Below are 13,672 nucleotides of genomic sequence, written 5' to 3' on the forward strand. Positions count from 1 at the left end.
TGGCAGCAAAAGGCTGTACAGACCTGTACCAGGGTCACGGGCGGGGAGAGGGAAGGAAAAGGGATTTTTTATGCTCCTAACGGACAAAACATTTTAAAGTGTAGCACATGCTGCATTTTTAGTCCAAGGAACACCTTCAAACCCCTTCCAGCTGATTGTGCCACCTCTCCAGCAGCCTCAGAGCTGTAAACCTCCCATAAGCTGGTTTAGCTCCTGCTGGCAATTACCAGAGCCAGGTGTGAGCATCCAAGCACATCTCCATTTGGGATGTTCTGTGCTTTAATTACATCTATTTAGAGTCACACGGGCAAATCCTGTGGAACTCCTCTCATCCAGAGCGGAGGCCAAGTGCCAGGGTGCTAATTGCCTCCTTCCAGCCCCCAGCATCCCTGCTGAGCCTCTGCACACCCAGCCTGGCATTTCCAACCAGCCCCAAAACACACAATAAAAATGCAATAAAAATGCAATAAAAATGCCTCCAGCTCCTGGGGCCATATGGAATCCCCCCCACCCTCAGGCTTCCTAGAAGGTGATTTTAAAGACGCGAGAGCTCGAGGCCAGGAGAGCTGCTGCCTGACATTTGCAGTGAGACATCCTTCTCAGGAGTGTTGGGTGGTGAAAAATAAAGATCCATTCCTGCGGTGTGAACTCTGGAGAGCAAATCCCACGGGCAGGAAGGCAGCACAGGGGAGCTGGGGGTGCCCTCACGCCTTGGGGCTGTGTGGGCTGGGAGGAAGGGCTTGGCAGCAGCACTGGTGGCACAGATGTTCTCAGCTCCCACCCCGGGCTGTGAGGGAACCAAGCCCACCTCCTGACGGATCTGGGCTGTGCCTGGCAGCAGGGAAGGGAAGGGAAGCTGTGGGACAGGGGATGAGGAAATAAGTGAGGCATATGGCCCAGCACAGGGTGGTGCAGGATTTGGCTGAACCGGTGTTTTGTGAGCAGAGCTCTGGGATGCTGTCAGCACCCATCACATGAGCTCTGGCTCATGGGACCAGCAGCCAGTTTAACTCCAATGTGGTGCATAAAACCCACAGACTGCTGGCTGTAGGATCCCAGTGATCCATCACGATACATCTGCAGTAGCCAACATCCTCTCTGAGCCCACAGCATTCCTCTCAAAGCCAAAAAAAGGAAAGTGGGAGTGTGGGGGTTGTGGGCTGCATTTCAGAGCAGCAAAGAAATCATTTAAGATGCAGGAGCAGCAAACTGAGCAAGAAACATTCCATGGGATAAATTCTATCAGCCAAGGTCGATTATAAAAATGGGAAATGAAACCTTAGGCAGGTGATTCGGTGTCTCAGAGACCAGCAAACCTGGTTTGTGATCACATTTACAAATATTTAAATGTGGTAATTAAAATGTGATGAGGTCACTCGTGGAATCCAGAGAATAGCCAAGTCTAAGGCCAGAGGTGAGATGTTCATGTCCTCAAATAGGGACCTCACCTGCTCCTGTCACCTGCCCTGTTCTTTCCCAGGGTGGCATTTGAAGAATGTGACAATTTGAGAAGGTGACATTTGGGAATTTCTCCATAACTCACGTGAATTGTGTGGTACCATGGCCTGGCCTCCACATGGAGGAGTGTGGGGCGCACTGCCCAGAGAATTACACTGTCCCCATGCATTTCACACTCCTCTGTCTGCCACCAGCCCTTGGTGATACCTGTGGCATGTCCACCTGTCCCTCAGGCGTCACCAGGAGGCAGCTCCAGGGCCTGGGCCAGCACTCTGACATTTCTAACCTCTCATTTCCCTCCCCACAGCTGACAAAGAGGCTGACGAGTACTACATGAGGAGGAGACACCTGCCCGACCTGGCAGCCCGGGGCACGCTGCCCATCAACGTCATCAAAATGTCCCAGCAGGGCAACCAGCGGGACAGGCCCCGCCGTCCCATCAGGGCCATGTCCCAGGACAGGGTGCTGTCCCCGGAGAGGATCATGCCCGAGGAGTTCAGCATGTCCTACGAGCGCATCCTGTCGGACGAGCAGCTGCTGTCGGCAGAGCGCCTGCACTCCCAGGACCCGCTGCTGTCCCCGGAGCGCTCGGCCTACCCCGAGCAGTCCATGTCCAGGGCACTGTCACACACCGACGTCTTTGTGTCAACACCGGTCTTGGATCGCTACAGGATGTCAAAAATGCACTCCCATCCCAGTGCCTCAAATAACTTGTACAACACCTTGGGTATGAACCCGACCTCGGCCAAGCGCCAAGCGTTCGCCTCGCGCCGGCACAACACGGTGGAGCAGCTGCATTACATCCCCGGGCACCACCACCACTACCGCACCGCCAGCAAAACCGAGGTGACTGTTTGACACGACCCAGTGCATTGTAGATACTCCTTAAGGACTGGGGTGGCCACAGCACCCCGTTCTGCAGTGGCCTTATAGGCCAAGGTAACCTCTACTAACTCAGTGTCTGCAAAGACTTCTCTGGCAGTCCCACCCACGTTGTTTTTAAAGCCACCCCTTCATCAGTGACACAGGAAGAACTGAAGCGGCAGTCAGACACTAGTGAGGGACGACAGAGGGAATTTCCTGGTGTGCATCAGTTTCTGTCAAAGAAAGCCATAGTAATCGATGGCTCCTTCCAAGGGCTCACCTGCATTATCCCATAGTTTCCATGAATTCAGGACTTTTCAGTTGCTCCAAGGAGAAGCAGCCTGAGACAGGGAGGAGGAAATGCAGCCTCCCCCCCAATCCTGGCAGGAAGAGGCCTTGCTCTTGGCCCTCACGTTTGGCCTTTCTGTAGCAAGTAGGGAAGTCCTGGCTGCTGGGGCCAGCCCCAGGCTGCTCGACACCCGTCAGCACCCACACATCTGTTCTCTGTCACCCTTGGAGCAAATCCAAGGGCAGACTTTCCTTCGGGACTGGCAGATCTAGGGACAAGAATAGCCTGGCTGAGAAATAAAGTTTTAGTTTATACTAAATATACTCATAAGATAAAAAACATACTAGTGCCTACAAATCGCCTGCTCTCTCAGTGTAGGAAGTAGTGGGGTTGATGTGTTCAATAAGCACAAATATGCTGAAACGCTTGTTAGACCCTTTTCTCCACTCATTCTAGTATCTTGGTGTCTCCAACATGTAAATAGGAAGGAGGAAGAGGGTTTCTCTTCCTCCAGCTTCTCGCCACTGCTGAACCTGAAGCAGCAGAACCCATTCAGCTCCACACTGCTGACCTGTGCTGGGGGAGCTCCCGACCCCACCGAGGCTGCCGCGCCTCTCACCGAGCCTGGATTCTCCCCAGAAGTTTCTTTTCCCTATAGCATTTTCCATGGCCCAGTTCCCCTGTTTCTGAGTGTTTTCTCCTCCCATTCACAGCCTAGAATCCACATGTAGCAAATCTTTTTCCAGCCCTTAGCAGAGGCACAAGGCTGAGGGTGTCTGTTTACCGAAAAGCAGGTCGGTAACTTTCCGTGGTTCTCTCTCCCCGCAATGGCCTCCCAAGAAAACCTTCCAAATTCCAATTCCACTGAGTCCCAATCCTAACCATGAAGACAGTTACATTTCATGCATATAAATTATATATCCAGCATAATTATAATTAATGGGCATGTTGTATATCTGATATAACGCTAATTAGATACTGTATATTTGTAAAATCTTTAAAACATAGACTCGTGGGTCCAGAATTTGAGAGGGTTTTACCTTTGGCTTTCCAGACAGATTGGGCTTTGCTTTGGTTTTTTGTTAGATTTGGGTTTGATTTTTCTTTTCATTTTTCCCCCCTCCCCCTTTGATTTTTGTTCCTACCAAACTCTGTAGAACCAACTCCCACCAGAACACCCTTCTGCAGCCAGGAAAGGGTCTCAGAGGGTTTGAAGGCCAGCCAGAGCTGGTGCTGGAGCTGTGGGTACTGGACACTGTCCCCAGCGTGCCCTTGAGGCCCCAGCACAGGCACACACCCCGTGGGTCAGGGCAGGCATGCTCCCTCCTCGGGGTGAGGTGATGTCTGACTTCAGGCTGTGAGCACATCCCTTGCACTTCTCTTCATGTCCCACGTCCCCATGACAACTCTTTGCCTACACAACTCTTCATTAGGCATCCCTGAACCTTGCTCTGCCCTCCTCCCTCCCCTCAAATACCTCCCACCTCCTGGCCTTAATGACATTCCCAGCCCAACTGTGCCAAGTCCTGTAGCAAACAATGATCATAGAGTGCGAGTCTCCTGTGGAGGCTCTGGTGCAGCACCAGCTTTGTCTGGTGCAGGGCAGGCAGGAGGAGCACGTCCTTACCCCAGTGGGACACACAGGTGGGCCTCAGTGGGGTGTCCAGGTGGCCTTTCTCCTTCCCAGGCTGTCCTGGAGCTGGTCCTGTTTCCAGAGCTTTATCCTGCCCCATCTGATGGAGACTGTGCTGAGAAGGACTCCATCAGTCAGAGGTTACTGGGGCTTTGTTTGACGGAAACTGAGCTGGGAGGGAATAAATAAATAAATAAATAAATAACAGTCTCCAGGGTCAGATCCTGCAGCCTTGGGCAAAATCACTCTGGGCAACAACCAGAACTGTCTGTGGATCAGGGTGGCAGTCCATGGCACGGGAGGGACGGGAGAGAACAGGCTCACAGCTCGTCTCCTGCCCCCTCCCTCGATGGACACTACTCTCTCCCCTGACTACCTCCAAGCTCCTCGGCTCAGCCCCTGGATTTCTCCTCCCAGAAGACAATCCCTGTGAAAACATTGCCCTGCTGACCTTCCCACAGGCCAGAGGGTGGGACTCGTGTGCAGAGAAGAGAAGCTCTCACGGCAGATGGGGAGGCAGCCCCTGCTGAAGTTCTGGGGCTCTTCCACGCTCCCTTGGGCCAAGCAAAGCCAGGGAGATCTGAACACTGTGGGAGAGCAGAGTCCACTGAAGAGTCTCCCGGAGCTGTGGTGGCAGAGCTGGAGAAGAGGTGACGTGGGAGGCTGTGGGTAGGTGAACACTCCTCTCTTTCCATGTCCATAGCTGTGTGTCTCAAGCTCTACTCCTCATCTAAATGTTCCATTTGTGAGCTAAGAAGTTGCTGGACCAGATACAAATTTGGGAATTTTTCATTCAAGCAGCCCATGCTGATGCTGAGCGGGGCCATTTGACCTCTGTGTCTTCTCCTGTTGTGGCTAACAAATATCACAGGCCTCTGCTTTTTTTGTGTCTTACCTGGGCAAGAATCCTCCAGAGAAATCTCTCAGCCTCATTTCCTTGTCTTTTTTCCACCCACTCAACTGTTTCAAGCAGATATGTCCCACAAGGAGCCTTTTTAGGCCAAATCTCTTCAGGGACTCTGCCACCACCAATTTTCAGCAAATTTCCTCATGCCCTGGATGCCACCATGTGTTCCCTCAGCTCACTCTGTGTGCTGTGTGTTGGTGGATGGGGCAGGGGCATTTCAGCACTCACAGGTGTCCTTAGGTCATTTTCCTCCCTTATTCCTCCTTCAGAGGACTTGCCACTGAAAGAACACTTGGTCTGGGGCTGAGTGTCATCACCCACAGCCTGGTCCCCAGCACTTCAGTTCCCATGGGATGATAATGGGAATTTCCAGTCCTATGGAGGGCTCAGACCACAAGGTCTGTGAAGTGCTCTGAGACCCTCTCACAACAGAAACTGTAGAGCGGCAAAGTGTTTTTGTTAACCTTGTTTGTCATTGTCCTGACTCGTGGTGTGTGATGTGCCACATCCACTGTGCCCAGGGGGAGAGTGCTGGGCTGGGGTTGCCCAGGTTCCCACTGCTCTCCTCCTGGGCAGGGTCCTGGCAGGCTGCAGCTCCAAGGGACGCTGCTCCCTGCCCTGGGACCTTCCTGCTTCCTTCTCCTCGTGTCTGAGTCACCACAACATCCTGCACTCAGGAGAAAAGCGGGAAGCAGCCACATTCCTCTGTACAGTAAAATAGAACCTGCCTTGATGAATCTCATATACTCTGAAGAATCGATCTGTATTTTCTCCACCCACAGGTGCAAACAAACACCTGGGGAGTGTCCAGTTCCCAGAGTGCATGTGCAGGGACTGGGGAAGGGGGATGTAGAAAATTTATAGTATTTCCTACAAGCTGATAATTATTTGCATTCCCTGAGCAGCAACACGTCCTGGATGGCTGCACTGGGTTTTATACAATTCTCTGTGTATGTGTATATAGATAAATATATATATATATACATACATACTGTAAAATGCAATCAACTCCTTCTGACTGACCCTGTACCAACTGAAGCTTCCAAACTGTGTTGAATCATTCTTTGAAATGTGGAAAACTATTTTTAATGAACCACACACAGCACCACACGGAACAGAAACTTTGTCATAAAAAGCCTTCTAATGCCACTAAACCGTGTTTTAAGGAAAAAAAAAAGAAATATTTTTCAATGTTTTAATGTTCCTTTTATAAATGATGATCTGTTACTTGGGGATGGGGGGTGGGTGGGAAGAAACAGAGACAGTTGTCCAGGAGTAAGCCCTCCTTCCCTGGCCTGGATTTAATTTCTGTCTGCTGAGCCTGGCTGGCTGCAAAGCTGCTCCCAGGAACCTGAGCTTCCCACATGCACATTTCTGTTCTGTCAGAAGCATTCCCACCAGGAATCTGCAGGAGCTTGGCATCAGGTTTTTGTAGTTCCCGGTAGCTGGGAAGACATCCTCATCTTCTTCCACCACCACAAACAAAATCTCCATGGAACAAGGATAACTTTAGCTGTGTTTGAGATGCGTGTTCTATTTCTGATCAATTTGCCATCTTCAGCTCACGGAGAAATAGCTTGTCTTAGTTTAGTTTCAGGTTTACTGCTTAATCTGGAAGGAGGGGCTCTGCTGCAATACCTTTGGCACAAACAGATTTGGTGTCCAGGCGTGTTTCAGCTGAGTGAAAGAAGGAAAATGTGTGAGAAAGGGGCTTAAATATTTTCTAGTGAGTGTTGTTAGCAATAAGCCCATGTTGGCTTCTGTGCTATGTGTCCACAGGCAGGTGGGAGCAGGGATCATTCCCAGCTCTCCGTGGGGAGAGGTGCCCTCCCGAGCCCAGATCCCAGCTGGGAAAAGCCAGACGTGCTTCACCCAAGGCCAGGGGAGACTTGGATGGGGCTGTCTGAGTTTGTCAGTGTTAATCTGAAAGAGATCTCTGCTCCCAGCACCCCGGGTCTCCACCGTGGCCACCCACACCATGTCCAGGAGGTCTCCATGCCAGGAGGTCTCTCTCCATCCCAGGAGATCTCCATCCTTGCAGGTCTCCATCCTAGAATGTCTCTCTCCATCCTGGGAGGTCTCTCTCCATCCCAGGAGATCTCCATCCTTGCAGGTCTCCATCCTAGAAGGTCTCTCTCCATCCTGGGAGGTCTCTCTCCATCCCAGGATTCTCCATGCCAGGAGGTCTCTCTCCATTCCAAGAGGTCTCCATCCCAGGAGGTCTCTCTGTGTCCCAGAAGGTCTCTCTGTCCCTGCAGGTCTCTCCCCATCCCTGGAGGTCTCTCCCATCCCTGGAGGTCTCTCCTCATCCCACAAGGTCTCTCCCCATCCCTAGAGGTCTGTCTCCATCCCTGGAGATATCTCCCCACCCTGGGAGGTTTCTCCCCATCCTAGGAGGTCTCTCCCCATCCCTGGAGGTCTCTCCCATCCCTGGAGGTCTCTCTCTATCCTGTGAGGTCTCTCCCCATTCCTGGAGGTCTCCATCCCACCTCTCAAGTTCTCTCCCACCCCTGGAGGTCTCTCCTCGTCCTGGGAGGTCTCTCCCCATCCCAGGAGATCTCTCCCATCCCAGGAGATCTCTCCCATCCCTGGAGGTCTCCATCCCATCCCAGGAGCTCTCCATCCCATCCCTGGAGGTCTCTCCTCATCCCTGGAGGTCTCTCTCTGTCCCAGGAGATCTCTCCCATCCCTGGAGGTCTCCATCCCATCCCTGGAGGTCTCTCTCCATCCCTGGAGCTCTCCATCCCACCCCTGTGCCGGGAGGAGCCTCTCCCCCTCACCCTCTGCTCCGCCGCCGCTCCCGCCCGCCCGCAAACCCCTGAGACATTTTTGTAGCAAGAATTTCTTGGCTTTGAGAAAGACACTTCTTACTGTAACATTTTTAGTTCGGGGGACAATATTTCCTAAGAGGGGTTAAGTGGATATTTTTGTGCTTTAGCCCAGTTTATGGATTCCATGTTTATTATACAGTAGTACTGAAGAGGAAGTACATTTGTATCTGTAACTTTGCACAGACTCTTGGTTAACCATTAAACAAGCTTCAAGATGAGCAGTATTTGACTGTTTTTCTCTGTATTATTCTTGTTGTTATACTTACCTGTAAAAGCACATTCTGTATGTACTGTAAACAAAAATATTATCAGTTTAGTAAAATTTAGAGTCTTAAGGATTTTTCCACTTTTGTCAGTAACAACTATTTATGGATTAAAAAATAAAGGCAATTTCAACATATAAATTGTTTCTTTTTGATATCTATTGGGGGGAAATAAAAGCCATTTTCTTGGCAGCCTTCCCAATCTTTGTAACCAGCGTTTGAAAGGTAGATACCTGTGATTCTGTGTGTAGTTAAATAGCATCTATTAAAATGAATGCTGCAAGGTCTGGAAGACTCATTATTTTTATGTATTTATTTACTGCATTTCATCATCTTGCCAAGAAAAAGCAGGGGGAGCAGAGAGACATTACCATTTGCTCTGAGACAATTTTGTCTCACAAGCCTGGAAGATTTTATTTTAACCTTGCCCTTCCTTAAGTTTGCCTCCATAAACCATGACTTTTTCTCCATCTAGAAAGGCCTGAATTGCAAAGCTGGAACCTGTGGAGTGCCCCACGGTGGTGAGGCTTCCACTGGGGCTTTGCTTTTGCCCTTGGCAGTGGAGCACAGCCGGGATTTTCCTCGTTACCTTTCCAGGATGGGAAAGCTCCAAGGAGCTCAGGGTGGGTCTGGCTGAGCAGCCCCCATTGCCACCCCAGAGGGGTCAAACTGAATTTTTATTTCTACCCGTTCTGGACCTGGGCTTCCTTACCAATCTGCCCAGCTGGGAACCATGGCAGGGATTTTTTCCTTGCCTTTTGTGAAGGAAATGTATAATTTCATATTTCACATTGCTGGTGCCCCCAGGGACTGTTCCCACTGCTGCCTTGTGTGGGGCAGAGGTTGTCACCTCTCCACCACTCACTCACCAAGCCCCAAGCTCTGTTTTCAGTATTTGGCACATTGGGATTGCCCAGCCTGGGAAAAATAAAGATTTCAGGATGAGCTGGCTGGGACTGCCTGAGTGGAGCCAACAGGGAAGGTGGAGAGGGATTCTTTACAAGGGATGGAGTGACAGGAAGTTTAGAGGGATATTGGGAAGGATTTCCTCCCCATGAGGGTGGGCAGGCCCTGGCACAGGTGCCCAGAGCAGCTGGGGCTGCCCTGGATCCCTGGCAGTGCCCAAGGCCAGGCTGGACACTGGGACTTGGAGCACCTGGGACAGTGGGAGGTGTCCCTGGGACACTGGGAGGTGTCCCTGCCATGGTAGGGGTGGAAAAGGATGATCTTTGAGGCCTCTTCCAACCCAAAGAATTCTGGACATTGGATGAGTAGGAAGATGACACTGGGGCTGAGAGTACCCTGGCATGGCAGAAGGTGTCCCTGCCATGGATGATCTTTCATGTCCCCTCCAACCCAACTCAGTCTGTCATTCGATAATTCTGTATCTTTCTGCTACTTTGCTGCTCAGCTTTAGTAGACCAGACTTGAGTAGATCAAACTTTAGTAGATCAAACCAGCTTTGAGGTGCCCTCCCTAAATCCCAGGGAAATCCCAAATCCCAGCTGGGAAAAGCTCACCCCCATCTTCCAGCTGGGTCCAGAGGGACCAAGGCCCTCTTGCAGCCCTTTGGCCAGGCTTGTGGTGTCCTGTGTGGGCAGAGCTCAGCCAGTCAGACACAATCAGCACTTCCCAAGGAGCACGTGGACCCAGCAGAGTTGATTAAAATGCATTTTTCAGGGAGAAGTTTCGTTTTGCCTGGCAGTTCTATTCATAATTACCTAATTCTGTGTAGCACTAATAAGAGGGGATGGAGCAATGGGGAATTAGCTAATTTCTCCACTTGCCATAAAAGTTATTGAGGAGAACGTCAGGATTTGTGGTGTTGAGAGCAAGTGGTGACAGAGACGAAGCTGGGACTAATTCCTACCTCAAAAGACAGCAAATCCCACTGCTCCCAACCCCTGTCTTAATTATGGCAGCACTCACGTGCAGAGATCACTGTTTGGCTCACTCAATTCACCTTCCCTGGCCTCACTGGTGACCTTCTCAGCCTCTCTGGTGGTGGCTCTGGTGGCCTGACCAGCCTGGCACCACCCCTGGTGAGGGCAGGACATCCTAAGTGGGACCAGAGGGACACTTTGGGGCCTGTGCCAGGACAGGAGGAGCCCCTGGCCAGCACCGGTGCCCTGGGTGCTGTGGTGGGATGTCCCAGGCTGAGCCAGAGCTGGGGTTCACTTGATGAGGAGGTGTTTGGTCAGAGGTTGGACTTGATGACCTCAAAGGTCTTTTCCAGCCTGGTTAATTCTGTGACCCCTCCCTGGGAATGGGGCACAGGGCAGGTCTGAGCAGAGGGACAGGCTGGGCAGGTCCCTGTGACCCTGCAGGAGCCTCAGGGGGGCCCAGAGGCAGCAGAGAACAGGAGCAGCTGATGGACCCTTACCTGGAAGCATGGGAATGATGGGAGGCACCTGAGGAACAATAAAAGTGAATTTTTGTGCACTGTCACTCCCACAGCAGGGCCCTGGTGTCCCCTTGTCACAGCAGCGCTGGCTCAGAGCCATTCCATCACCAAAGCAGCAATTCCTGCACCTGGGAAGGCTTGGGGTGCCCACACATGAAAAAAGACAGGACTGTGCCCATTCCTGGAATGACAGAATGCAGGAAAATTGCTGGGAGGCCCCAGAGGTGCTGCTGAGGTGAGAGCGGCCACTCCATCAGTCACATCCTCCCAGCAGCTCTGCCACTCTTCCTGGGCCCCAGCAAAAAATAACCAGGAATGATTCCCAAGCTAAGGATTAGTTCTGCTCCCGATTGCCCTGGAAAGATGCTGGAAAATGATGAGGAAATTAAGGACTACAGGGTAATTAACACTTGTCAGCGTGGGGTTAAAAAAGCAGATCTTGTCAAACAACCTCCAATGAATTCTCTGAAGTTCTTCCTGCTGGGGCAGGCAGGATGGAGGGGAGGTGCAATGAGTTTCACCTTTCCCACAGCCCTGGATCCTGTGCTGCTGGATAATCTGAGGAGGAATTTCATCCCTGCACATCCCTGGGGGAGCTGGTGGAAAAGGAGGAGCTCAGAGAGGGGTCCACACTCTAAGGGCCACCTCAAGGGGTGTTTGGGCACCCAGGGCAAGGCCACACACAACCTACAACACTGAGCTCAGCAATCCGGGGTGAAATTCAGTGACTGAAATTGTCACTGCTAGAAGTTTCAGGAGATGCAAAGAATTTGGGATGAAAAGAGCAACAAAAGAGGGAAATTCTGAGTCAGGGTGGGCTGGGTCCTTCGAAGAGGAGGTGTCCTAATGCCACCAGTTCTCTCAGACCTGCAGGGACCAGAGCAGGGTGGACGTGGATGTCTGAGTGGAAAAGCATTCCAGCCCTAAACAGAGTTGAGAAAATGCTTTTCAATGAGGTTTTTACAAAGCTCAGCATTTTCATTCAAAGTGAGATGCTGAGGTGGCAGGGTCACTGCATATAAGCACTTTTAGGGGGTGAAAAGTGTAGGGTATTAAACATCTCTTTAATCCAGGCTCAGAAGGGGCAGCTGCTGAGAGCTGGGGCCAGATCCACTGCCCTGGGAAACAAAAAACTGTCAAGGAGACACAGAATGGGAGATGTGTGCCTCCAACAAATGCTGGGAGGCTGCCAGCACTGCCCGATTGCCACAGGGATCCTCTGAACAGGAATCCACCTTCCTCCCAGCTGTTTTGCACAGCTCAGCCGCTCCTGCTGTCACTCGAGGCTCCCTTCCAACCCCGGGGTGTTTTCTGCCCACAGAGGAGGGATCTGTGCCCACGAGGTGCTTCTGCCCCAGCAGTCACACACTCAAAGGCATTTAATAATGAATGGGGCTTGGAAGAGCTTTCAGGAGCATTTCCAGTGCCTGCAGAGCAGAGGGGACGTTGGAAGGAGAGACCTTGGGAAGTGACTCACGCCAGGCACAGAGTGAGTCAGGAGCACTCTGGGGATAGGATGCAGCTCCCCATCCTCTCTCCTTGTCCAAATGCCAGGTAGCAGCTCTTCTGTTCTGCCTCCAGCTTCGGGAAGCACTTCTTTATTTCTCTGAATCTGAAGCACTTTTTTATTCATTTGAATTTGAACTTCAGGGCTGCCGACAAAGCTCGGCTGCTGCCAAAAGAGCCTCAGCTCTGCAGTGGCCACAGGCTGCTGGGGGACTGAGGGGGGACAAACCTCACAGGTGACCTGCTCAGTGTGTCCCTGTCACCCACATGTGGCCAGGAAGGTTCCTCTGCTCACCTTGCTGCCTCTCCTTGCTTGGCACAAGGCTGCATCAGGTCAGAAAGCAGCCCAGGGCTGGCTCAGGGCCTTGCAGGTGGTTTAGGGTCACAGTGCTGCCCCAGAGCTCCATAGGAGCTGGCCCTGCTCAGGGGCTGTGCAGGGTTAATGGCAGCGCCTGTGGGGATCCAAACAAAGCTCAGGAGCTCAGCACTCATTCCATGAAGAGTTTTTACCTAATATCCAATCTAAACCTGAGCCATTCCCTCCCCTCTTGTCCCCTGGGAGCAGAGCCCGACCCCCCTGTCTGTCCCCTCCTGTCAGGAGCTGTGCAGAGCCACAAGGTCCCCCCTGAGCCCCCTGCATGCAAGCAGAGAGTCCAGAGTGACTGCTCTGAGTGATAGCAGAGAGCCTTAGTGCTCATTAGAGACAAATTGCACTGCCTGCTGTGAGCAAAATAAAGAGGCATTTAGCCAGGCTTTCCTGGAGGCTGTGTTTGCACAGAAACATCCCCTCCACGGGGCTGAAGAGCTGCTTTCAGTCTCTGGGGTGGGTAAATGAGGAATGCCTGGCAGTGGGGTGGCCATGGGGTTGTTGTGCCCTCTTGGAGGGAGGTTGGCCTTGTCACCAGCTCTGTACAAATCAGGAACAGGACAGGGCTGCTGGGAACGTGCCTTGAGCTGTTGGATTTTCCAGCATCAGCCTCATTCCATGGCTATGACAATGGGAAGATGCCAGCAGCTCACATCCCAGGCAGCAGACACAGAACTCAATGTCACAACTCACTTTATGAGTTTTCTGACCAATCACCCAAAGCAAAAGCACATTGACAGTAGTTCCATCCAACCACTCTAAGCACAGGTACCTTTGGTTAAACAATGCTTGCTTATTTCAAATACAATACCTGCTTGTGAGCCTTCAAACACAACGCACAGAGCTCCATTATTGAGCTTAGAACTCCCCAATATCTCACTGGATAAACTTTTCTGTAGCTTAGGGAGTTATTCCAGACAAGCATTAATACACAGACCATTGTTCTATTTGTCCTTTTCTACTTTTTACATCATTTTTCTGCTGACCAATCTCGTGGCTGCTGCTTAGCTCCAATCCCAGTTCTGCTGTCTCTGAGGTTGCCTTTTGCAGCTTTCCCAAACCCCTGTGATTTATGGATTCCCACAGGCCTGGAGACATGCAGAGCTGACTGTAAATACTGTAAATATAAATATTATATTACATTATATTA

General features: G+C 51.4%; 1 protein-coding gene across 5 annotated transcripts in view; it reads left to right on the forward strand.

Annotated features, from left to right (window-relative positions):
* SHISA6 (shisa family member 6) overlaps nt 1–8,532 on the forward strand; it is a 198,837-nt gene extending 190,305 nt beyond the window's left edge. For 2 of the 5 annotated variants that reach the window (XM_054516860.1, XM_054516861.1), the window contains one exon: nt 1,766–8,532. In XM_054516860.1, coding sequence (XP_054372835.1) covers nt 1,766–2,316 — 551 coding nt within the window. In that variant the 3' untranslated portion in view covers nt 2,317–8,532. The remainder of the gene's footprint in view (nt 1–1,765) is intronic. The other 3 variants (XR_008508718.1, XR_008508717.1, XR_008508716.1) reach the window with 3 other exon arrangements.
* Nucleotides 8,533–13,672: the final 5,140 nt, after the last annotated feature.

This window comes from Molothrus ater, chromosome 19 (assembly GCF_012460135.2).
Source record: "Molothrus ater isolate BHLD 08-10-18 breed brown headed cowbird chromosome 19, BPBGC_Mater_1.1, whole genome shotgun sequence".
NCBI lineage: Eukaryota > Metazoa > Chordata > Aves > Passeriformes > Icteridae > Molothrus > Molothrus ater.